The following is a 23,717-nucleotide window of genomic DNA, read 5'->3' as shown; positions in this document are numbered from 1 at the left end:
GAATTTTTTTTACACGTCGCAATCGTTTTCTATACTTTTAGAACTGTTTATTTTGTACTATGTTCTCTGTAAATAAATAAATTATCATTATCAGGTAGGTGTCTTTGGTCCCAAAAGCGACTAACCCAAAAAAAAAAAAAAACTAATTGCAATTTTATTTGTTAAACGTTGAAAATGCACACATTCATCCATATGACTCAGTATTGGTCTATATATTGTAGATGCTGAGAGAAAATGGTTTTTAATATTGCACGCCCAGTTCGGGTAGAACATAACAACACCCTGTACCACTAAGACCTTTTGTATTGACTGTTCTGGCAATAAACATTGCCAGTATTTTGTGAAATAGTTACAAATGCAAGTACTTACCGACTGATCCTTTCCAGAACGCCCTGAATCCTTCCTCCCTGTAAATCTTGCCGGCGGCGTCTAGCAAACCGCTGTAGGTGGTCTGGCCCGTCCTCGCTACTACCTGAAGCCTGAAATTAAAGAACACCATCAAGTTAGATAAACCAGACCAGAAAAGTAAGGGTCTGTTTCACCACTCCTTGATAAATTTTATTTATTTATTGCAAACATTGAAACAGTTATCTTTACAAGCATTGCCTAATGCGATTAGAAACGTATTTTCAGAGCACAAAAAAATAAGTCAACATCTTCAGCAATAATGTTGAGAATGCGAAGCGTGCTTGACATGTGATGTGACGCGTTTGTATGACAATGATTCTATCTCTGTTAGTTTTGTCCGAATAAACAGAGACAGTATTACATAAAATGTATCCATGAGTAGTAAAACAGGCTTCACTCTTTAAACAAATTACAAGATTTTATTTACCTTTGCGTGTTTGTTCAGGTCAAATCTTGCCAATCGAAATTTACACCCATTTCTAGTGATTGAATGGACTTGAAATTTGGTATTATAATGCAATATAAATGCAAGTACATTGTTACCACAGATTGTTACAATGCAGTGAATAATAAGTAAAGATTTTATGACAACAGGCGGGATTCGGATTGTTAGAGTAGCAATAAAGTCTATGGTCTTTTGAGTTTTGTTATGTCAGTGTTGTGTTTTGTCTCTCGAATAAAAAGATGGCTACCTAATAGTGCATGTTTTTCCTTCGTATCTCAGTAAAGCAGCTTAACTGTGCTAAACCCTGTTTTACTCAAGAATATCATCAGGTCATAACCTGACCCATAGCCCAGAAGGCTTCAGAAGCTGCTGTGAGTGAAGGCGAATGAGGAGCTGTTGATCTGCGGGGTTATCGGCGTCTGGGTGTGAAAGCGGAGCTAGGGATAGAGGCACTGCATCAGACGTTCGCAGATTCAAAGTCTTTGTGGCGGTAGACTGCACTTGATACCGGGGAAATGGATCAAGGAGTCATCAAACTCGAGGGGCCGCGGAACTGGGGTGTGTGGAAGTTCCAAGTGAAAGTGCTGCTAAGGGCACAGAATATGCTGGGCTTAGCAGAAGGCACGGATGTCAAGACCACTCAAAATGCGGAAGATTGGGCTAAGAGGGATGCAAAAGCCCAGAGTCTGTTGGTTACAAGGCTCAGTGAGAGTGCCATGATTCATGTTTTGACATGTGAGACTGCTGCTCAGATGTGGAGTAAGCTCCTGAGCGTGTATGAGCAGAAGTCAAGTACAAGCATACACCTACTTCAGCAGCGTTTCTTCAGTTTTAAATACGAAGAGGGTATGGAGATGTCAGTTTTCTTGTCGAAGCTGAAGGAAGTTAAAAGCTTATTGAAACAGGCTGGTGAAGATATTTCCGATAAGCTTATCATCACAAAAGGCCTGATGTCGTTGCCTGACAAGTACAGTCATTTTGTTTCGGCTTGGGAATCAGTCGACCCAGAGAAACAAAATTATGATGACTTAGTTGCAAGACTTTTAGTGGAAGAAGAGAGGATGCAGTCGAAGAGTAGTGAGGGTGAAAATGTGGCTCTTTACGTGCAAAAACAGAACAGAGACAGTGGTGGAAATCTAAAGTGTTTCAAGTGTGGTCGTGCTGGACATTTTATACAGCAGTGCAAGAGTAGCACAGACACTAGAAAGTGTTTTATTTGTCATAAGACCGGACATTTAAAATATCAGTGCCCAAAGCGTGAAAAGTTTGTTGTGCGGCAGGACATTCGTGGGGAAAATTCGAACAAACACAACAGTCATAAAAGTAACGCTTTTTCAGCAGTGACAGTAAGTCAAGCAATGTCACTTAGTCTCGATGGTTGTAATAGACAACAGCTGTTAAACTCGTCAAAGTGGGTGGTTGACAGTGGCGCAAGTGAACATATGACTTTTGAACGCGACTTATTTACGTCAACGTCATTTCGTCAAACTTCCGAACGGTTTGTTATTGTTGGTGACGGACGTCGTTTGCCGGTTTTAGGAGTTGGGGAAGTACAATTTATTAATAATAAACTATGCGAAGTGCTTTATGTGCCGGACTTAAAAATAAATCTGTTTTCTGTGTCGAGTGCTACGAGTAAGGGTTATACTGTGGACCTTACGAAGGACAAATGTCAAATTTTCAAAAATAACGTTTTGTGCGAAACTGGTGTGAGGGAAGGGAACTTTTATGTTATGAACTTTATGCGTGATGCTCAATGCGCACTAACCGTGAGTTTGGGTGAGTGGCATGAGAGATTGTGCCATCAAAATATGGAGCATGTAAAGTCAATTCTAAGACGTAATAACATAAAATTCAGCGATGACAACGAAAAATGCGTGCCATGCATAAAGGGGAAGGCGCATCGGCAACCTTTTAGTGAAAGCGACAGTTGCGCGACGCAGCCTTTGGAGCTGGTCCATGCTGACGTCTGTGGTCCGTTTGAAGTTGCATCTTTGGGAGGAGCTAGATATTTTTTGCTCATTAAAGATGATTTTACAAGATTTCGCACTGTTTACTTCCTAAAACAAAAGTCTGAAGTACCCGAGAAAGTGAAAATGTTCATCACCACTGCCGAAAACCAGTTAAACTCAAAACTAAAGAAGTTTCGGTCTGATAATGGAACAGAGTTCATAAACAGAGAAATGGCGGCACTGTTTAATGCTAAAGGGGTTATTCACGAAACATCAATAGTATACACGCCTCAACAAAATGGCCGCGCAGAACGGGAAATGAGAACTTTGGTTGAAGCGGCCAGAACGATGTTGCATTCGAGTGAGAAGTTGAGCAAAGAGCTGTGGGCAGAGGCCATCAATACCGCTGTTTATGTTCTGAACAGGACGAGTAAAAGTAACACTGAGGGTGAGACTCCATATCAAGCATGGACAGGAAAGTGTTACGACATTTCTAAATTTAATAAGATTTTTGGAACAAAGGTTTGGACACATATCCCAAAAGCAAAGAGGCTGAAATTAGATTCAAAGGTGCAGGAAGGAGTATTTATGGGATATGAGGATTCTAAAGGATACAGAATTTATTTAGAGAAGGAGAAGACAGTAGTGATTCAAAGGGATGTTGTATTTATAAATGAAAAAACAGAAGTAGCAAGGGTTGACAGAGAAGGAGAGGTTATTTTACTAGATTTCTTAGAGAGTGATGAAGTGGAGCAGGAATCTGAAAAGCAAGATGAAGAAGAAAAATCAGAAGAGCAAGTTCCTCCAGATTTTCTAGAGGAAGAACAAGTAAGGACTCGTAGTGGCAGGATAGTAAGAAGGCCACATTGGTTAGATTCCTGTGACACTGCTTTCTTGTGTGTTTTAAATGAACCTGCAACATATGAGGAAGCTGTACACTGTGAACATAGTGAGAAGTGGCATGAAGCCATGGAAAACGAGTTGAAGGTTTTGGCTGAGAACAATACTTGGACTGAGGTAGAAATTCCAGAAGGCAAGAAGGTCATCGACACCAAGTGGGTTTACAGAGTTAAATATGATGGTGATGGAAACCCAAACCAATTTTTAGTTCGTCTTGTAGCAAGAGGGTTCCAACAGAATGATGACTATGAGTTGTATGAGTTATATGCTCCTGTAGCTAAAATTTCAACTTTTAGACTTCTGTTAGCTATAGCGAATAAGTTACGATTACCAGTTCATCATATGGACGTTAAAAGTGCTTTCTTGTATGGTGACATTAAGGAGGAAGTTTATGTCAAATTGCCACTAGGCTATAAAGATAGAGATAGTAAGGTAGGCAAATTGAATAAAAGTTTGTATGGTTTAAGAAAGTCACCTAAATGTTGGAATGCAAAGTTTGATTCAGTAGTAGCTGAGAAAGGTTTTATTCGGTCCCAAAATGATTCTTGTTTGTACACAAAATGTTCCTCAGAGGGTAAACTTTACTTATTAGTATTTGTTGATGATATTTGCATATTTGGTTCAAACCAAAGTGAGGTCCAAGACTTAAAGCTTTATTTAAGCAGTAAATTTAGTATGAAGGATCTAGGTGTAATGACTAATTACTTAGGTATTGAGGTAACTCAAGATTTGACAAATGGGGTCACTAAACTTAGTCAGTCAAATTATTTGACAAAGGTTGTGGAAAAGTTTCATATGACAAATTCGAAACCACATTCGACTCCAATGGAGTGTAAGTTGAGCTTAAGTAAAAGTAAGGATTGTGATAAAAATTTAGAAAACAGGTGTAGGCAAATTATTGGGTCAATAATGTATGCAGCTTTATGTACTAGGCCAGATTTATGCACAAGCATTTCATATTTAAGCAGATTTCAAAGTTATGCTGATGAACCTTTGTATAAGGCTCTAAAACGTGTCTTAAGGTACATCAATGCAACATTAGACTTGAAGCTTATCTATAAGGCGGATGACCAAACTGATTTGTGTGGTTATGTTGATGCCGATTGGGGAGGGGATGTTAATGATCGTAAGTCAACAACAGGTTTTGTTTTTAAACTATTTGGCTCTGCTATATCTTGGTCGTCCAGAAAGCAGAGTACAGTAAGTCTGTCTTCAACAGAAGCAGAATTATTAGCTCTGAGCTCGTGTATAACTGAGGCATGTTGGCTTAGAAATGTTTTGCATGATTTTCAGTGGGTGTCTAGTCCAGTTATAATTAATGTTGATAATCAGGCTGCAATAAATATAGGAATTAATCCTGAGAATAATAAAAGGGTAAAGCATTTGGATAATAAATATCACTTTATAAAAGAGAAAATAGACAGCAATGTGATTGTGTTGAAGTATTTAAAAAGTGAACATCAAATTGCTGATCTATTTACCAAATCTTTGGCAAGTCCAAGGTTCTTATATTTTAGAGAAAAGTTAGGGCTGTCTCTATAATGTATTGTGTTGTTCTTTTGTTATTTTTGAAGGGGCGGGTTTACTTATTTTTTATGTCTACTGTAGTAGGGTTAGCATATTTTTTGTTGAGGTAATGTTGCAGGTGGTACCTAGATGCTGTTTTTTTGTTTTTATATGGACTTTATTGAAGGGGCGTGTTAGAGTAGCAATAAAGTCTATGGTCTTTTGAGTTTTGTTATGTCAGTGTTGTGTTTTGTCTCTCGAATAAAAAGATGGCTACCTAATAGTGCATGTTTTTCCTTCGTATCTCAGTAAAGCAGCTTAACTGTGCTAAACCCTGTTTTACTCAAGAATATCATCACGGATCCGCATCTCCTGGCTATACGCCCCAAATTGTCATGAGACCAACGCGGATCTCTACCAACCTCCCAAAAATCTTGAACGCTTGGATAAACAATTTTCTCTTACATTACAACTAAAACAAATTTACACCCTGTCACCTTGCTTTGATGACATCAGCGGGTGTGACGAGGGAAGCGGAGGGGATACCGGCGATGGCGCCGGCGGCTAGCAGAGTCAACGGGTGGTTGTAGCCGTTTCCAATGCTCTAATGTCAAATCATCTCCTCTCACCTTGTCTTGATGACATCAGCGGGTGTGACGAGGGAGGCGGCGGGGATACCGGCGATGGCGCCGGCGGCTAGCAGAGTCAAGGGGTGGTTGTAGCCATTTTAAATGCTCCAATGTCAAATTATTCCCTCTCACCTTGTCTTGATGACATCAGCGGGTGTGACGAGGTAGGCGGCGGGGACACCAGCGATGGCGCCGGCGGCTAGCAGAGTCAAGGGATGGTTGTAGCCGTTTTCGATGCTCTAATGTCAAACCATTCCCTCTCACCTTGTCTTGATGACATCAGCGGATGTGACGAGGTAGGCGGCGGCTAGCAGAGTCAAGGGGTGGTTGTAGCCATTTTAAATGCTCCAATGTCAAATTATTCCCTCTCACCTTGTCTTGATGACATCAGCGGGTGTGACGAGGTAGGCGGCGGGGACACCAGCGATGGCGCCTGCGGCTAGCAAAGTCAAGGGGTGGTTGAGCCGTTTTCAATGCTCTAATGTCAAATCATCTCCTCTCACCTTGTCTTGATGACATCAGCGGGTGTGACGAGGTAGGCGGCGGGGACACCGGCGATGGCGCCGGCGGCTAGCAGAGTCAAGGGGTGGTTGGAGCCGTTTTCAATGCTCTAATGTCAAATCATCTCCTCTCACCTTGTCTTGATGACATCAGCGGGTGTGACGAGGTAGGCGGCGGGGACACCGGCGATGGCGCCGGCGGCTAGCAGAGTCAACGGGTGGTTGTAGCCGTTTTCAATGCTCTAATGTCAAATCATCTCCTCTCACCTTGTCTTGATGACATCAGCGGGTGTGACGAGGGAGGCGGCGGGGATACCGGCGATGGCGCCGGCGGCTAGCAGAGTCAAGGGGTGGTTGTAGCCGTTTTCAATGCTCCAATGTCAAATTATTCCCTCTCACCTTGTCTTGATGACGTCAGCGGGTGTGACGAGGGATGCGGTGGGGATACCGGCGGCTAGCAGTCAAGGGGTGGTTGTAGCCATTTTAAGTGCTCCAATGTCAAATTATTCCCTCTCACCTTGTCTTGATGACATCAGCGGGTGTGACGAGGTAGGCGGCGGGGACACCAGCGATGGCGCCTGCGGCTAGCAGAGTCAAGGGATGGTTGTAGCCGTTTTCGTCCGCGAATTTCGCCTGAAAGTAAATTATTATCTATTTGTGACACTTTAACTCGGGACTATAATTTTGTGCATTTGTGTGCGTGGGTGCGTATGATTCAGATGAAAAATATGTAGATAGCCGGATCTAAATAACTAGGATAGGGGGCAGGTTTTTAGCCGAAACCGAAACCCTTTTTTTGCTGAAACTCGACCGAAACGGAAACCGACACTAGTTTCTAGGGTAGGGACGTGATTCTAGGGTATGGAACTGTTTCAAGGTACGGTAGTGTTTCTAGGGTAGGGATTTTTTTCCAGGGTAGGGAAGTGTTTAGAAAAAGAAGAAATAACATTTATTCATGACAAAAAGACACAAAAAAATATCGGATCAAAAACAAATGATCACGAAATGGTCCCTTAGCCTTGTGGCTTTGTGGCCAGCGCTGGTCGTCATTTGGGACCATAGTTTAGTCTCATATATAATATTTATCGGATTTGAATGGAAATAACATATAGATTACTTTTTAGCCTGATACTATCAAGGGGTCGAGATTAACGCATGAAGAATCCCATGATCTAAACCGCTACCCTTAGAAATATGAAATGAAGACAGTTTAACATATTACAAATTCCTTTAAAAATTCAGTAAAATCCCATAATTTTAATTTAACAGGAACTAATTACTGAAGCGAGCGAAGCCGCGGATAAATATTGTCTTACCTTAACATGGGCATAAGTGGGGAAGTAAATAGCGCTGAAAGGCATGTCCCTTAGCAGGCAAGCTCGGGCGCCTTTGTACAGTCCAAACAGCCCTAATTCCTTGACCACCGTCAAGGCCCGCACTTTGCCACCGCCGGCAATCTCCCCGGCGACTTGTAGACGAATCTTTACTATTTCTAAGGGGTTCGTGAATACTACTTGCGAACCGCCCGCCTGGAAGATAAGATTACTTTGATTATAATACAATGCGAAGTTTGTTCATTGAACATCACAAATTAGTAGTGACTTTGTAAAAAAAGTGGACAAAATAACAATAGGTAAATTCTAGCCTACCAAATCTCACGTGGGATAGAGGGTGGTCTCGGCAAATATCACTTAATTAGAAGTAAATTGCTTTTCTATATAAATGTAACGTAATCAAGCACAGATTATGATATCGTTTTGAAAAAATCTCACGTGAGTTTAGGGGAGGGGGTCAAGCAAAATCTGACACCTGAGAAGGGGGTCGCAAATCACCAAAATTGCCTTATTTAATTAATGGATGCCCCTTAGCATTTAGTTGAAAGCTACTTTTTGCTTTTTGTATACATATAAGTACAGTGTGTATTGACCATAAATATCCTATTATTATGAAAATAAATATCCTATTCATTTAATTTGCGTAAGGAACCAACTATATTACATATTTACTTACAGAACTATTATTCGGAACAGACACAAATATATTATATATTTACTTACACAAGCACCAGCTAGAATTTCGGCGTAGATGCTAATATTTCCATTCTTATCCATAAACTTATCGCGAACTAAGTCGTTGACCGTCAACTTGATAGCCTTTTCCGGAGCCACGCCTATAAGCTGGGGCACCAGGCCTCTATACAGCCCGAATATACCTTCGTGCCGTATGACCTTCTTGAAGCAATCGAAGGAGTTCCTGTACGCTACTTCACCGATGAACGAGCCCGTGCGCTGATTCTGCATACGCGTTTTGACTAGATCTATGGGGTATACTGCTGAGGCACCCACGGCTGGAAGAAACAGATTTTTGTGTCGTGTATAGAAATGCAACATTGTTAAGACATTTAACAACATTTGTCTACACATCTAACATCTGGTAGCATGGTGTGCAGTTGTAGATGTGTAGTCTAACATCTGGTAGCATGGTGTATGGTTGTGTTGCTCTGAAGATGAGCTCTGGTTGAGTTCGAAACGCGTCAGTGTAGTGTGGTGGTGGTGATGGGTTTGTGTGATTTGTGTGTGTTCTTACAGTGTGTAGGTGGAGGAACTGCATGAACACGCATATTTTGCATAAGCTTAGCTATCATAAGGTCGCAGGTGAGCAAAGAAATTCTTTTAGTTCATTAAAAATTACCTCCGCAAAGTAACGTCTGATTCAATAAATTTGTAAGTATTTGTGAATTTATATTTGATTTGTATTCTGAGAGAAGACCTGTGCCCTGCAGTGGGACTTATAAGGTCTGAGATGATGATGACGATGATAATTTTACTTACCACCAGCAATAGAACCGAGTGTAAACCGGTACGTCTGCTCCAAGACTTGGATGAAGAAACTCCTGTCCGCAGGGCTCTGTAACAACCAAACACTCATATACATCCAACACTTATCTCTAAAGCAGTCGAAAGACGACCAATCAGTAGCGGATCGCGTTATCGACATCGACTCGGATCGAGATTACATATGTGCAAGTTGCAGAAAGTTTCCAAAAAGTTGGGAAAGTTCTCGGAATTTTCTAGAATTTTTCACAAGAAATATAAGAAATTTATTATTTATTTATTGTGGAAATTCGGAAATTTTCCTATATGAAAAATTCCGCAATTTTGGAAAGTTTCCCTTGGCACATCGGAGGGCCTACTCCGAAGTTCGAAAATCAAAGTTCGTATCGTGCCGTCCCTTTCACTTTCGTATTAAATAGTATAAGCGTCCGAGGGACGGAACGACACAAACTTCGATTTTCGTAGTAGACCCCACAGTAATCGAGATAGGTTTATTCTCTGTTACCAATAGCCGCTTAGTAGCGGAGAAGCTGGGTAAAAATATCGTAGTTAATTGTGATGAGTATTTTAGCTCCGCTAGATTGCTGTGTTTTTGAAAGGTATAATCACAGGCTCGTATACATCCAACACTTATCTTAAAGGCCGTCGAGAAATTTCCAGTGAGTTATTGACATCAAGTAGAAACGAGATTGGTTTTTTACCGCTACCAAATAGCCCCTTGGCAGCGGAGAAACAGGGTAAGAATATTGTTGTTTATACGAGTAGTGATGAGTATCTTAGCTTCGCTACATTGTCGTGTTTTTGAAAGGTACTGTGAAGCAATGATTATATATTTTGGAGTTACTTTGCTTTGATTCAATAAGTCTGAAATTAGTGGAAGAGTAATTAAATATTGTGAAATGTTTTGATGAATCTTTGAAGTTAAATACTCTATTAAAACATATTGGTGCATGCAAATTCCACAGATTTTGATGACCTCGTTAAATAATTAAAAGTTAAACGTACGTTCAAACCTATTTAAAGTAAACTTTTATTTGTGATAGACGTGCAAATATGTATCATGATAAAACCGAGAACGAAATAGCATTTTTTTGTATATTCCCGAAACAATAACTGTTCCATAATACTTTATACCTAAAGAGCGAGATTTAAAAATACCTTTTTATAGCTTTCTTGAAATGACAATATTTACAAGAAAATAAAAATAGTTCATCGAAACGACTAAGTAATATATAAAAAATGTAATAAAGAGCCAAGCTAAAAGAAAAAGAATTTTAATACGAGTACATAGAATACAGAAGACAAAAAGTGTAAGGTCTGGGCTTTTGGTCTTCATCAAATGCAAAAGACATTGGCCAGTTAAAACACGATGATAGTTTACTAAATGAATACCAAGATCGTCTTTAAGATAACAAAGATAAAGATTTTTCCTCTATCTAACATAATTATGTAAGTAGCACCTGGAAAGACCGAATTGATTAAAAAAAAACTTATAGAAAGCTACCACATCCCACATTAAGTAATATAGGCTACTTTTTACCCCGAGATGCGAGTTCAGCTCGACATGTTACGGGCAGCTGCTGCAAAACGCGCAGTGCGCGCCAGCGAACGTTCTGTTCCCACGACAAAGAATAGATGAATAGATCTGTTGAGCCCGAAACATGTCTAGCTAAACTCGATTTAAGACGCGAGTTATCCGGGTTTATTTCATTAAATATGAGAGAGTCTCACGATAGTATTGTGTTCAAAGTTACAATTAACTAGTTTTATTCTAATTTATTGTATCAGGCGTTACTTTGCGGACGTCCATATCAATGAACTAAAAGAATTTCTTTGCTCACTCGCTACGATTTTGTGGGTAGTTTTGTTTTATTTGACAAAAAAATATAGGTGGGTACCTGGGGAGTTACAGTGACAAATTAAAACGGTTGTTGTGGTTTATTAGTCTAACATCTGGTAGCATAGTGTACGGGTGTGTTGCTCTGAAGATGAGCTCTGGTTGAGTTCGAAGCGCGTCAGTGTAGTGTGGTGGTGGTGATAGATGGTTGTGTATTTTGCATAAACTTAACTATCACAAGGTCGCGGGTGAGCAAAGAAATTCTTTCAGTTCATTAGTTTTATTCTTTCTCATTTATCTTCAGGCAAACGACGAAAACCGTCGAGTCTCGCGCGAAATTAGTATTCTAGTTATACTGTTAACTGTTATGACGGAATGGTCCTTTGTCACTGTCACTACCTTATTTGAAACGTTTCAAACTGGCCCGGTATTTCATAGTATGAAGTGCAAAACTTGAACTTTGTATGTTGCCGTCCCGCTGACGCTTATGTCCTTTAATACGCGAGTGAAAGGGGCGGTGCGATACGAACTTCGATTTTCGAGTTAGTAGCCCCTCTGCTTAGAACTCTCTGTCTAATGAGACCGAGGCCGCACTGGTACAGGCGAAATATCGTGAGATCCGTTTGACATTTGCGCCATATTTGTAATTGGTTAAATAACGAAATGAGCCAATCGCAAGCAAGACTGAAACGTCAAACGGACCTCTCGATCCTAACGCCATTATCTCTTTCTATATTTCGCCAGTCGAAAAACCGTCATTGACAATGTGAAACAGCATTTCTTCAGTTTTTTTTTGACATTTAAAAAATCTTGAACATGAAACTACCGTGAGCCTCGCTCATATTAAATGATATTGTAACGGATAACTCACGTAACCGGGATTGCGGTTGGTCGGTACCCCCGAGTTGGAAAACAGTTTTCAATACTCGTGCTGCGTCATCGGTTGGTGTGAACGTGCCTTTACGGAGCGATGTTGTTAGTGTTGTGTGCTACCCTACATTAGATATTGACAATAAAAATGACGATAAAATGCGGGTAGTTGTGCGCCGGTGTTAGCTTCGTCGGGCAGTCGCGCGAGCAGAGCGGTGGCGCGTAGTGTGCGTGTTGCGGCAGCCGTAGAGTCGCGTGCTCCTGAGAAGAAGGGCTACGAAATAGCCCGAAACATGTCGAGCTAAACTCGGTTTAAGACGTGAGTTATCCGTTACAATATCATTTAATATTTAAAAAATCTTCCACAACTTGGTTTTTTAAACCCCCAACCCCGTCCGACCTTCAATTCACATACAGTACGCAATGCCATACTGCTATGGCGATATAGGTCTTCTAATGAATCAGTTTTACTTTATTTCGCGGTCTCCCAAAAGCCAAGACCTCACGAAATAGTAAAGGTAAAAGAAACATCATAACTCCGAAGACCTCTACTCACCATGATGCTCCCCACAAAGTCTACATATCTAGACCTCATCATATTTACCTCCTCCTTGGGGCGTTAAGAGAATAACTAAAGTTAGTGATGTTTCCAAAAATTATCAATTATAAAGCAAATAACTAAATTATTACTAACTAAATTATCTAAACATACATTTTGTTTTAGTTACGCGTTTCCCGGGGTCCTGTAATTTTTTGAATTTTTGTGTGTTAGAACGAGACAGTTGTGTTTTGTGTACGTTAGAGCGGGATGGTTGTATACTTACGGAGACCGCTTTGATTTCGGCGACGCGTCGTGTCACTTGCTTGAAGTATTGCTCGGGTGTGATTGAATTCAGATCGTTGTATACGATTCGTCTAAAAGAAAAAAAAAGAACATAAATAAAATAGTATGGATTTTTTTAACGCCACTTGGAAAGGAAAGTAGTCTAAATGCTGAATGTACTGAAACATTTTTAAAGAGAAACAAAACTGCATTCATTTTTTTTAAATAAGTACATTTGCCACACCTGGCAATTGAACTGACTAAAATAAAAAAAATCTCAGTCTTTACTTTTATATGCTTTTATGGCATAAATCGATAGGGTTCATAAAGAATCAAATCTCTGTAACAAGCGGTAAATAAAATGAAAGGGAGATCATTAAATGTACACTATTTTTTTATTTATAACCTAATGAAAAAAACGAATTATCAATAGAGGTTATCAATCGATTTATACAAATATATTTTGTGTTGGAAAGGAATAGTTCCAATTAACTCTCATTGTCACCAAATCAGGATCTGATTAGTGGATCTTAGAGTACTATGGTGTTGAGTATATTTAGTAACTCGTGCCTTGAAAAAAAGTTGCAGTCATAAAGAATTTTTTTAACAAAAAAGTAAAACTGACTCCAAAAAATAAAAAAATAACAAAAAATGGAACCGACTACAAAACCCTTGAAGATAATTTTCTAGGTAGGTACCTACTAGTTCGAAGTCGGTGCCTCAGCACAGCACGAGTCAGCAGGAGTGGAACTACAGTCGTCTACCTCACCTATATACTATGGGTTTCAATCCCTCCTGCTGGGACGTGCTGAGTCACCGACTTCGAGCTAGTAGGTACCTACCTAGAAAAATATTTTCAAGGGTTTTTAGTCGGTTCCATTTTTCGTTATTTTTTTATTTTTTTGGAGTCGGTTTTACTTTTTGTTAAAATTTTTCTTTATTTCTCAATTTTTAGTGATTTGTAGCCAAAGTACATCTTACAACGATTCCATTATGCCCAAACACGGCTTAGTTACGTTGTTTTATAACAGAGTTCCGTTGCCTACCTTCCGGCTTCAGCATCAGATCAGTTCGAAAGAATCATTAACTTAAAGCTTCTTCTTAGTCGCTTATCTAGGTTTATTAATCATGATCGTTTATAGACGTGCGAGCATTACTTAGCTTTGACGAGTTCCATTGGCCATCTACGGTCTTCTTCATCAGATCCAGTTTACCAAATGATACTTTCTAAATGTAAATGCTTATTTTGATGCTAAAAATGCCAAAATCGCCATAGGTGTGCCTATAAATTTTGAGGTTTGCCCTCGATTTCCCTAGGATCCCATCATCAGATCTTGACTTGGTGACAATGGGAGTGAGTACTCTTTCGAATAAAAAAGAATTTTGAAAATAGGTTCACAATTGACTGAGTAATCGGTGAACATACATAAAAAAATATATAAACATTGGAACATAAAACTTCCTCCTTTTTTGAAGTCGGTTAAAAAGGTTGCCGACCCTTCATGTAGTCGGTATTTTTTTGTTTTAATTTTTAACAAATTTCCGTTATATTATGTGACAAATATATATCATGCAGTCTCTGTTTATTTTGTACAATTAAACAGAGACGACATAAAAAAAAATTAACTGTTTCACACGAAACAATAGCAAAAGCAGATAGTGGAAGCCGTTACGAGTAACAAGCGGCAACATAAGAGACGCCATAAACGTTTGCATAATACGCACTTGATATAATCGCTCGCATAATAGATAAATTATATCTAACATATTGATCGATAGCCTGATAAGGTACTTGAGGTGAGCCAGTGCAAAGAGTGGGTAATATGACGAGATTAAATATAGCGATGACTTTGGACATTGCGCCAAACTCTATGACTTGTGGTGCAAAAATAATTACGGATAATTCACGATATCTGTAAGAAAATGAGGGGGGGGGGGGGGGGGGGCAAAATAAAGCTTAACAATTGTTTTAGCCGTATATATATTGTAGCCAATAAATAGACAGGGGAAAGAACGAAATCACATTACTCGATAATATCATTCGAAAGTGGTAAAAAATCTTGAAGCCTCTAATAATTGTACTTAGTGAAGGAAATATAATCACTTTGAAACAAAAATATGAATGCCTTTTATTCCCTACCATGGATTTCGGGAAATCCCCTCTTAGTGCACCTCTATTGGCTGTTTCAGACTAGCGATTTATTTGCGCGTATAAGCTCGTTTTTGGAAGCGCGTGTACTGTACGCGCGTACAGATGCGGTTTAGCTTTCTACGAGCGTTGAACAAGTACGCGCGTTCGGTTTAATCTATAGTATAGATTCTATACCATGACAAGTTCGTATGTAACATTCGGTAGGACCCTGTCGCAGGGAGCCACTGCTGCCCTTATCAAGTTTTGTTTTGACAAACGCGACAAATACTGACTGCAACAGGGTTCTATCGAATGTCACGCACAAACTTGTCAAGATATAGCGTGCGTGTAACTGCGTATGCACAAAAAAGACCGTATACGCGCAGAAAAAACGCTAGGCTGAAACCACCGTATGCCCTCAAGCAAGGTATATCTGGCAGTCTCTAGCTCCAGTGGTTTAGGCTTTATGGCGTTATCTGTTTGTCAGTTACTCATTCAGTAACATTTACTCTTTTTAGGGTTCCGTAGTTAACTAGGAACCCTTATAGTTTCGCCATGTCTGTCCGTCTGTCCATCCGCAGCTAAGCTCAGAGACCGTTATTGCTAGAAAGCTGTAATTTGGCATGAATATACATATCAGTCACGCCGACAGTGGTAACATAAAAAAAACTAAAAAAAAAATGTTTTAGGGTACCTTCCATAGACGTAAAGTGGGGGTGGAGATTGCTAAGACGATATTTCTATTCAGTGATCTGTTTGCGAAATGTTCAACTTTAAAGTGCAAATTTTCATTGAAATCGAACGCCCCCTCCTCCTCTCTAAAATCTAAGCTGTTGGGTGGAAAGAAAATTACAAAGAAAATGATAGCGGCTAAGATTGCTTGAGAATTATTAGTAGTTTCAGAGTAAATAGCAGCCTAAGGTATAAAACATACCTAAACTTGAAAGATTCCGTACACAATACGAAATAATTAGAAAAATGTTACTTGATATTTTCGTAATGGCTACGGAACCCTATCCCGGGCGTGTCCCACACGCTCTTGGCCAGTTCTTTATAAGTATAAATTTGATTCATTCAGTAACACTTACCCATTAGTATTATTAATGGTATCACACAGGAAGAACAGTATGTCCACTTCAAGTGGGGTAATTTGACTCATCATCTGAGCAGAGTGTAGGAACTCTTCCTTAGTAACCTCCTGCGACCTATGTCCATTGGTAGCGTTCAGGTAGACACGTTTTATCAATTCCATATTGTTTAGAAGGGAGGTGAAGGCCATGTAGTATGGAAAACTGATCATTCTCGAACCTTGGGGGAAGCCTGTTGCCTGGAAGGAATAAATTAAGATTGCGGTCAGCTAATTTTGCTGTTACTATGCAATTCTGCAATTGTTTTATTTATTTATTTATTTATATATTGCATACATGTAACATAAGCTCTTAAAGTTAACATGAACCCTGGTAGGGTATAGCATTTGTTGTTATAATTGTTATTACTTATTTACTATTTTAAAAATCTTTTCTTGTACAATATCTAATTCAAAGCGTGCTTAATCCAATTGGATTTGCAAACGACTTCATCCATTGCAAGCGCCATTTTTTTTTTTTATTTGACTGGATGGCAAACGAGCAAGTGGGTCTCCTGATGGAAAGAGATCACCACCGCCCATATTAATTAATTATTAACCATTTATTGCCAGCTCGTAACATTTTTGTAATGACACGTAACAAACATGTAAATGTACCTTATCACCAATATGTATTTCTTTTTATGGGCAATAAATGTATTTTTCTTTCTTTCAAACTGACTATAACTATGTACAGTCAAGGGCAAAAATATCGACACGGCCAGATACAAAAATATCTGTACACGGCTTTATGCACTTAACATTAAGGCCGTGTATACCCTTCACTGTATAACAAACGGAATCCTGTTAATATCGATACACTGTCCGTCCGTTTACCTAAAGAATCGTAATAGATATTAATAAATAATGTGAATTTCTGTTGCCGCTACAACAAGTAGTAAAATAAGTAAAAACAATTAAGGGGGTCCCAAATCTAATATAAAATGACCCCGCGCTGCGTACATCTTGCTAAGCTCTGGATTTCTCTGCTAACACTGGATTTTTATGGATTCGGCTGTTCGTATTCAGAACCCTAAGCTCAGTGCGCGAGTCCGACTCGCAATTAACACCTACCGTTTACAACATTAACAACAACCTAAGTGTACTTTAAAGTACTCACATTAATAACTTTGTTCTTCAAATCCTTGGTCAACAAATGGCTCTTCACTGACAGCATGATGTTCTTAAAGTCACCAGTGCTGATAAACCCAGTGCCATCTTTGTCGCATTTCTTGAAAGCCTCCACTCCATATTCTTCATGGAAGTCATGGAGGAACTGACTGAACTCGGGGTACGTTACTAGTCGTTTCTTGTCCTTCCCGAAGTAGAGCCGAACGAACGTGCTCTCCATATTGAAGGGCAGTTTCTTATGCAGCTCCGTCTTTTGCATGACTTCTGCGAACTCATCTGAAAAAATATGTAAGAAATGTATGAGACAAATATGAAAAATTATGGTATCGAGAGCACGTTAGGGAAATTTAGCCGTGCCTGCCCTTCGCTTGGGTTGTTTGGGCTAGCACGCATGACGGAATGTGAAGATCTGGTTACGATCTCCTAGCGTAGTTTATCTTTTCTGGTTCTTTTCGATGTGTTCTAGTTACATTCTAACTAAGGGATATACTTAGTATCTAGCGTTAAACCCACAATGTGCGAGGATGTAAATAAAGCTTTTCTATTGGTCTTGAAAAACACATTCCTCGCAACAATATCTTCGCAAATCTCTGGTACTCTATAGGTACTAATACTCTTTGCTCTGGCCTTAACGAGGTTTTTTTGGGAAATTATTAATTGCACGTCAAATAAATATTTTACTATCAATTTATTCTCATCATTATTTGCATCATAGACTATTTTGCTGTGCAATTAGTAATTTTTGATGTGAATTCGGATTTGAATGGATAAAAAAGGACTTTTTAGTACCTCCCATAGACGTAAAGTGGGGGTGATTTTTTTTTCTCATCCAACCCTATAGTGTGGGGTATCATTAGATAGGCCTTTAAAAACCATTACGGGGTTGCTAAAACGATTTTTCGATTCAGTGATTTGTTTGCGAAATATTCAACTTTAAAGTGCACATTTTCATTAAAATCGAGCGTCCCCCCCTCTAAAATCTAAACCGGTGGGTGGAAAAATTTGAAAAAAATCAGGATGGTAGTATATCAAACTTTCAAGGAAAACTATAACGGCTAACAGTGTAAAGGTACGGAATAGTACGGATACACTATTTAAAACCCGACGCCACGCCACGCTTGCACATGCCATCCAATGCGCCATCCATATAATTTATTATGGTCAGGTGATGGAAACATGCGTCGACCGTGGCGTCACGTCGCGTTTTAGTAGTATTTTTCCGCTTTAACCCTAACATGATAATAACATCTTTCAAATACCTCCTCTTATACGAGAATAAACATCAAAGTGCATTTTACATCAATTTCAACGCACGTGACGCGAACTATCTCGTACCCAATCGACTATACTTTTGTGTAAACATAATGACATAGAGAAGGTTATGGAGATAAGTATAGACTCTATTATTTCTATTAAATACGTTGGCCTTGGACAAATGTTGTTTACTTAACCAACAAACATGCACAATTTTAAATTACTAAGGGGCTGTTTCACCACGGACGGATAATTGTGATGCCGTCTCTGTTTGTTTAGTTTGAATTGACGGAGACTGCATCACATGCAGATATCACAGAACACTATATTTATATTAGACTTATCTTAATTTAACTGATGATAGAGGCCTTTTACTCAACATGACGGCTTTTCGTTAGAAAGTAGTGATAGCTATGATCCATATAGAATTCCGATTAATAAATTTTCATACATAACTTATATATACTGAGCGGCAAAAAATCTGGATCTCAAATGTATGCAGGATTAGGTAATTTTGTATGAAGCGTGGGCCAAATTTTGTGCCGCTGAGTATATATGTCGGGACTTAATCACGACTACCATTTATGCTAACTTGAAAATACAAACTGAAATATAGATGTACAGGAAAACCAGAAAAATAAGACCATCACTGGGAATCGAACCCAGGTCCTCGGTATTCCGTACCGCGTGCTATACCGCTACACCACTGATGGACCTGGACTGTGTATTACTCTTAGTGTTATCCATGCAAATGAAATATACACCTACATACAAAAATGGATTTATCTCATTTAAATTTACTCAGACATGTTGCATGACATATTTCCTTAACTACAAACTAAGTACAAAGTATACACAGTTCCTCTTTTTCATTTTTGTCAAATAAATACTTAGAAAAAACTCACCAAAAGCAACAAGCCCATTTCCATTGGTATCGAACAGCTGGAAGGCAGTCTTGTACAGGGCATCTGGCACGCAGAGCAGGCCCTCGAAGGCCTGGAACTCCGGGAACGATATGAGCCCGTTCTTGTCCATGTCAACGATGCCTGCGATGAGCTCCACAGATTCCTTGTTGAAGTCATCTGGAAGATAATCGAGAAAAACATTAACAAGAATAATTAGTGGAAATAAAAACCCGAGCTGTCTTAGTGTACGGGGGCCCTTGGGCACCAAAGAATATGGGGCCCAATTGGAAGTACAGCATAAAACTTGTTCGTAAATTTTATTGACTAGTTTCAAAAATTTGGCAACCTCACACTGGGCTGAAAAATCTTAATTTGGGAAGATTTTATCAGGGTTTGAGGGTATATATATCAATGGATAAATATCATGATATATATCTGATACATATCAAATGTTTTTTATGATATATACAAAAATGGTTTAAATGTTTGATATTATTAAGTAACTTTTGGCTAGTTTTTGGCCTTTGTTAATGTATTTATACTTCCCAAATGTGGATGGCGTTGGAGTAGTTAAAAGATACTCCTTAATAGTAAGTTTTGATCCATTTCTGCCGGCGTTAATGGCGTCAGTCGTGTCAGAAAAATTTCGTTATGAAAGAGTAAGTTTTCGTTGTGTTTATTCAAAATTTCTTTACAAAGTAATTGACAAAGTGCAGAAACGATTTTACTTAATTTATTTTACAAATAATAATATGACTTTAATACAAAATGGATATATATCAAACTTTTGATTTGTATCGGATATATATCATAAATATCCAATATTTTGATATTTATAATAGATATCGGATATTTTCGAACCCTGGATTTTATAAATTTTACAAATTTTACTATAAATCTTACTTTCGTCAAATAATCCAAGGAACTTCCTGACAAAGTCTTCACTGGTAATAAAGCGTTCTCCATTCTTCTCGACGGTGGCGAACTTCAGAAATATTTCATGTAGTCGGTCTGTGCCGGCCCTTTTTAGGTAACCAGTACCCTGTAAAAATTAAAAAAAGATAATTAATATGTATGTTGTATATATGCATGTACACTGTGTACGCTTTGACTGCTTATGACGTTTCTGTAATTTAATAAGTGAAATAATGCCCTCTTAAATAATAACCAAGAGGCCATTAACTGATTAATTATTTTTTTCACTATGGGAGGGTAGTAAAGAAGCGAAAGTAAGGCCGTCTTGCAGGAAAAATAAATCGAGATTTAGTAGTTAATCCAGGCTAAAGCTTGACAGTTCCAAACAATTTGACACTACTAAACTGAGCTTAACGCTAATTCGAGATTTATGTGTTTCCAGAAAGTAACCATAAGAGTAAGAGAAGATGCGAAACAACCACTGCCCATAAACACCAACAACTTAAGGAGAGTCACTGGTCCGTTGCTGGGCTTTAAAAGAAGTATAAACACTTTTCTTTGATGCCTCGACACAATTGTCTGGGAACCCTGCTGAAGGGAATTCTTAAACAAATCAGAACCAGTGTTCAAGTTCAGGTCCAGGGTGAGAAGATAAGCGCGTACATAATGAATAAGCCATAACTTTCATTTACATTTCCTCATAGCCTGATAAAATAAAAAGATATGACTGTGAAGATATCTTCTTAGATATCATTAATTTAAAATTGAGATTAAACTGGTTTGGTAATCATGCGATGATTGAGTGATATCAATGTGTGGTGTATTAGTGACTAACTCATAAAACTAGGCTAATATAACATTACAAGCCTTAACTTGTGGCTTCGCCCGCATTAGAAATAGCTTAATGCCGTCTTAACTCAACTGTTCCCCTGCAATTTTTTGAAATAGGTATACAATAACAGTTTACTCCATGTTTACTCACACGATTCTTGTTACCATGGCAACACAATAAATAAATAACTTACGAGTTTGGCTTGAAAAAAGGTTTTGGTAACAATTTGAAAGGACAATGTTCGCTCGCACAACACCATATATTGATTGCAAACGAAGTTTAATAGCAACTTAAGTAAAAGTACCAGGGCAACCGAGCTTTGCTCAGGCTGAAACTCGGTAACAAGCGTTTACCCAGAGATAGGACCAAGCTACTACAGCATTCTATTTTTATGTAAAATAATGATCATAGGTGTAAAAATTAAGAATTAAACAAGTACTGAAATCTCGAAACTATCAAAATTCTCCATCTAGAGTGTTCCAAATTTAAATGAATGTCTTTAAGTATAGCAAATGGAAAAAAGTTGCATGACACCTGAATAAAATGTAGTTGAGTATAGCGGTAACTTTATCAAATCACATGACTGACTAAATTAATGTAGTAATTATAAAACAATGTTTAATAATGCCATAATCAGCTGGCCTCCATTTTTTTCCATGGTTAAATGTCAATTGTTATGGTTTGAGTGTCATATAATATAGCATCAGATTGTGATAGCTTATCTAGCATCCATCCTCTGCGTGAAGTTTGTTTAGAATTTAAGGTTATGTAACATGTCTCCTATGAAAAGAACCTCTTGTTAAGAAAAAACAAGCATTGTCAAGCACAAGAAACTCTTTCATTATAAAAAGAAATATTTCATGTTTGGAACAAAAGCAAAACAATTAAAAAGTGTATTGAAAGATACATTGATCTTGTAACAAGTTAATGGTACAATTTTATTACTAAATGAATTAAAAAGTTAAAGGCTGCAATGCAGAAAACAACTTAAGATAAAATAATCATGTGAAAGCCAGTTAATAACCAATTAATTGGCAAAACAAGGCACTTTAAACTTATTTTGTACAATAATAAAAACAATTTTTAAACACACTTTGATTCCACCAGTTCACACTATCACTAAACAAATGAATTCCAATGAATTTGGAAAAAGAACTTTATGATCACAAACTTTTTCAAATTCTATTTTGTGAGGATTGTGAAATGAAATAAATAATGATTTGTTACCCGACGAGAAGTCATTTTGATGTGAAGACTCAAATTGAACTGAATTGATAATTATTGGCTAGAAGTTGACGTAACTGATAAGTACTTTTATCTTGTGTACAAAAGCAATAACACACATCACTCACACAGCGGTATATCAGTGAATTCATTCAGACACTAACAAAATCCTTTAAATGCAGAAAAGGAAACAACTCATAAAATCTTACCAGTTGTAAGACACCTCCTGTACTGGTAAGTTGTAAATTTATTTAAAAAAGGTGTAAATTTATGTTCTAAATTTAAATATTTTAAGGTCATAGAGGTTAGGTTTGGTAGTTATCTAATAGTGTTGGATGATTTGACTGTGATAAATTTATTACAGACTGTTAGTTTGATACTCTACCTACTGCATTAACTTTTAATACGTAACATAGTAACTCTGCAGGTGTTTCGATTCTAGTTCAAGGACGGACGTCTCAAGGGTACAAGGGTAGGCGTACCGCGTTAGAAAAAAAATCCAAAATACATATCAAGCACTATTTTTTAACCCTAGTATTTACTAACAATGATAATTCTTTATTTACAAAAAAAAAAACCTAAGAAACAATTACAAACTTACCCACCTCTTGACAGCTGGCCTGAGTTATCCAAGAACCGAACAACGATTTAAACATTACAGTGTTTTATTATCACTACGCGAAATTTGGGTAAAGGAAACTAAGGGAAAAGGGGAAAACTATGTGTCCAAACCCGCAACGTCCAAGTTTGCCCTGATAAGACGTCACAACACGTTAAAAATACGGCAAATCTATTTTAAGTTAACCACGCACAGTGCTCATGTTCGCATACCGCCCGGCTTTGTTTTAATCGAATATTTAAAAATCACCTCTCCTTTGGTAGAATTGCATAAGCACTTATTAACTCCACAATTTAGTCGGGTTAGCACAGAATTTTTTTTTGCAGAATGAATTGTCTGTCACTAAAATAGTGATGTCCTGACAAGTTGAAGTTTATCGATATTTTTTCATTCATTATTATATGTAGATGGCGCCTTGACATTAGAAAAACTGGAAGTTGTCATTTATTTTAAATATAAATTAATTTATGTTTTTTTTACTATAGTTGATTTAATTTAATTCAGATCTATTGTCAAGAAGACATTAATATCTAAGGCGTATTATAAAGTTAATAATTATATAAGTAATGGACAGGGATATTTGGAAATAATTCCGATCCGCATTAGCGATCCCTTCGAATAGCGAACCTACTGTGTTAAAAACAAAATTGTGTTAAATACTTATGATGTATAGATATCATTTAATAATATTGTAAATCTGTTTAAAAAAAAATATACCTCGTTGAGTTTCTTGCCGGATTCTTCTCAACAGAGGTTATTTCGAACCGATGGTAGGTTTTTTTTGACATTCATAAGTGCTTGTTATAGCCTAAATTGAATAAAGATATTTTGACTTATTGACTTGAATTTACTACCTTCTACAAAACTTTTTCACAG

At 38.1% G+C, this 23,717-nt stretch overlaps 2 protein-coding genes across 3 annotated transcripts in view; one reads left to right on the top strand and one right to left on the bottom strand.

The window, feature by feature from the left end:
* The window catches only part of aralar1 (calcium-binding mitochondrial carrier protein aralar1), a 29,330-nt gene extending 6,206 nt beyond the window's left edge, over nucleotides 1–23,124 (bottom strand). The window contains exons 1-11 of one of the 2 annotated variants that reach the window (XM_074086576.1): nucleotides 22,828–23,124; nucleotides 20,155–20,293; nucleotides 19,252–19,428; nucleotides 17,082–17,368; nucleotides 15,924–16,162; nucleotides 12,706–12,796; nucleotides 9,172–9,247; nucleotides 8,398–8,687; nucleotides 7,657–7,869; nucleotides 6,858–6,973; nucleotides 370–479 (exon numbers count right to left, since the gene is read on the bottom strand). In XM_074086576.1, the coding sequence (XP_073942677.1) occupies nucleotides 370–479; nucleotides 6,858–6,973; nucleotides 7,657–7,869; nucleotides 8,398–8,687; nucleotides 9,172–9,247; nucleotides 12,706–12,796; nucleotides 15,924–16,162; nucleotides 17,082–17,368; nucleotides 19,252–19,428; nucleotides 20,155–20,293; nucleotides 22,828–22,878 (1,789 nt within the window). In that variant the 5' untranslated portion in view covers nucleotides 22,879–23,124. Of the gene's footprint in view, nucleotides 1–369; nucleotides 480–6,838; nucleotides 6,974–7,656; nucleotides 7,870–8,397; nucleotides 8,688–9,171; nucleotides 9,248–12,705; nucleotides 12,797–15,923; nucleotides 16,163–17,081; nucleotides 17,369–19,251; nucleotides 19,429–20,154; nucleotides 20,294–22,225; nucleotides 22,315–22,827 lie in introns of those variants that run through there. The other variant, XM_074086575.1, reaches the window with a different exon arrangement.
* Nucleotides 22,354–23,717, top strand: part of LOC141427283 (oxamate amidohydrolase proenzyme-like) — a 32,650-nt gene continuing 31,286 nt past the window's right edge. Inside the window, exon 1 of the mRNA XM_074086577.1 lies at nucleotides 22,354–22,456. The gene's annotated coding sequence lies outside the window, so the exon portion shown is untranslated. The remainder of the gene's footprint in view (nucleotides 22,457–23,717) is intronic.

Source organism: Choristoneura fumiferana, chromosome 4 (genome assembly GCF_025370935.1).
Source record: "Choristoneura fumiferana chromosome 4, NRCan_CFum_1, whole genome shotgun sequence".
NCBI classification, from domain to species: Eukaryota; Metazoa; Arthropoda; class Insecta; order Lepidoptera; family Tortricidae; genus Choristoneura; species Choristoneura fumiferana.
The sequence above is the reverse complement of the archived record's forward strand: the minus strand, read 5'-3'. Positions and strand labels throughout refer to the sequence as shown.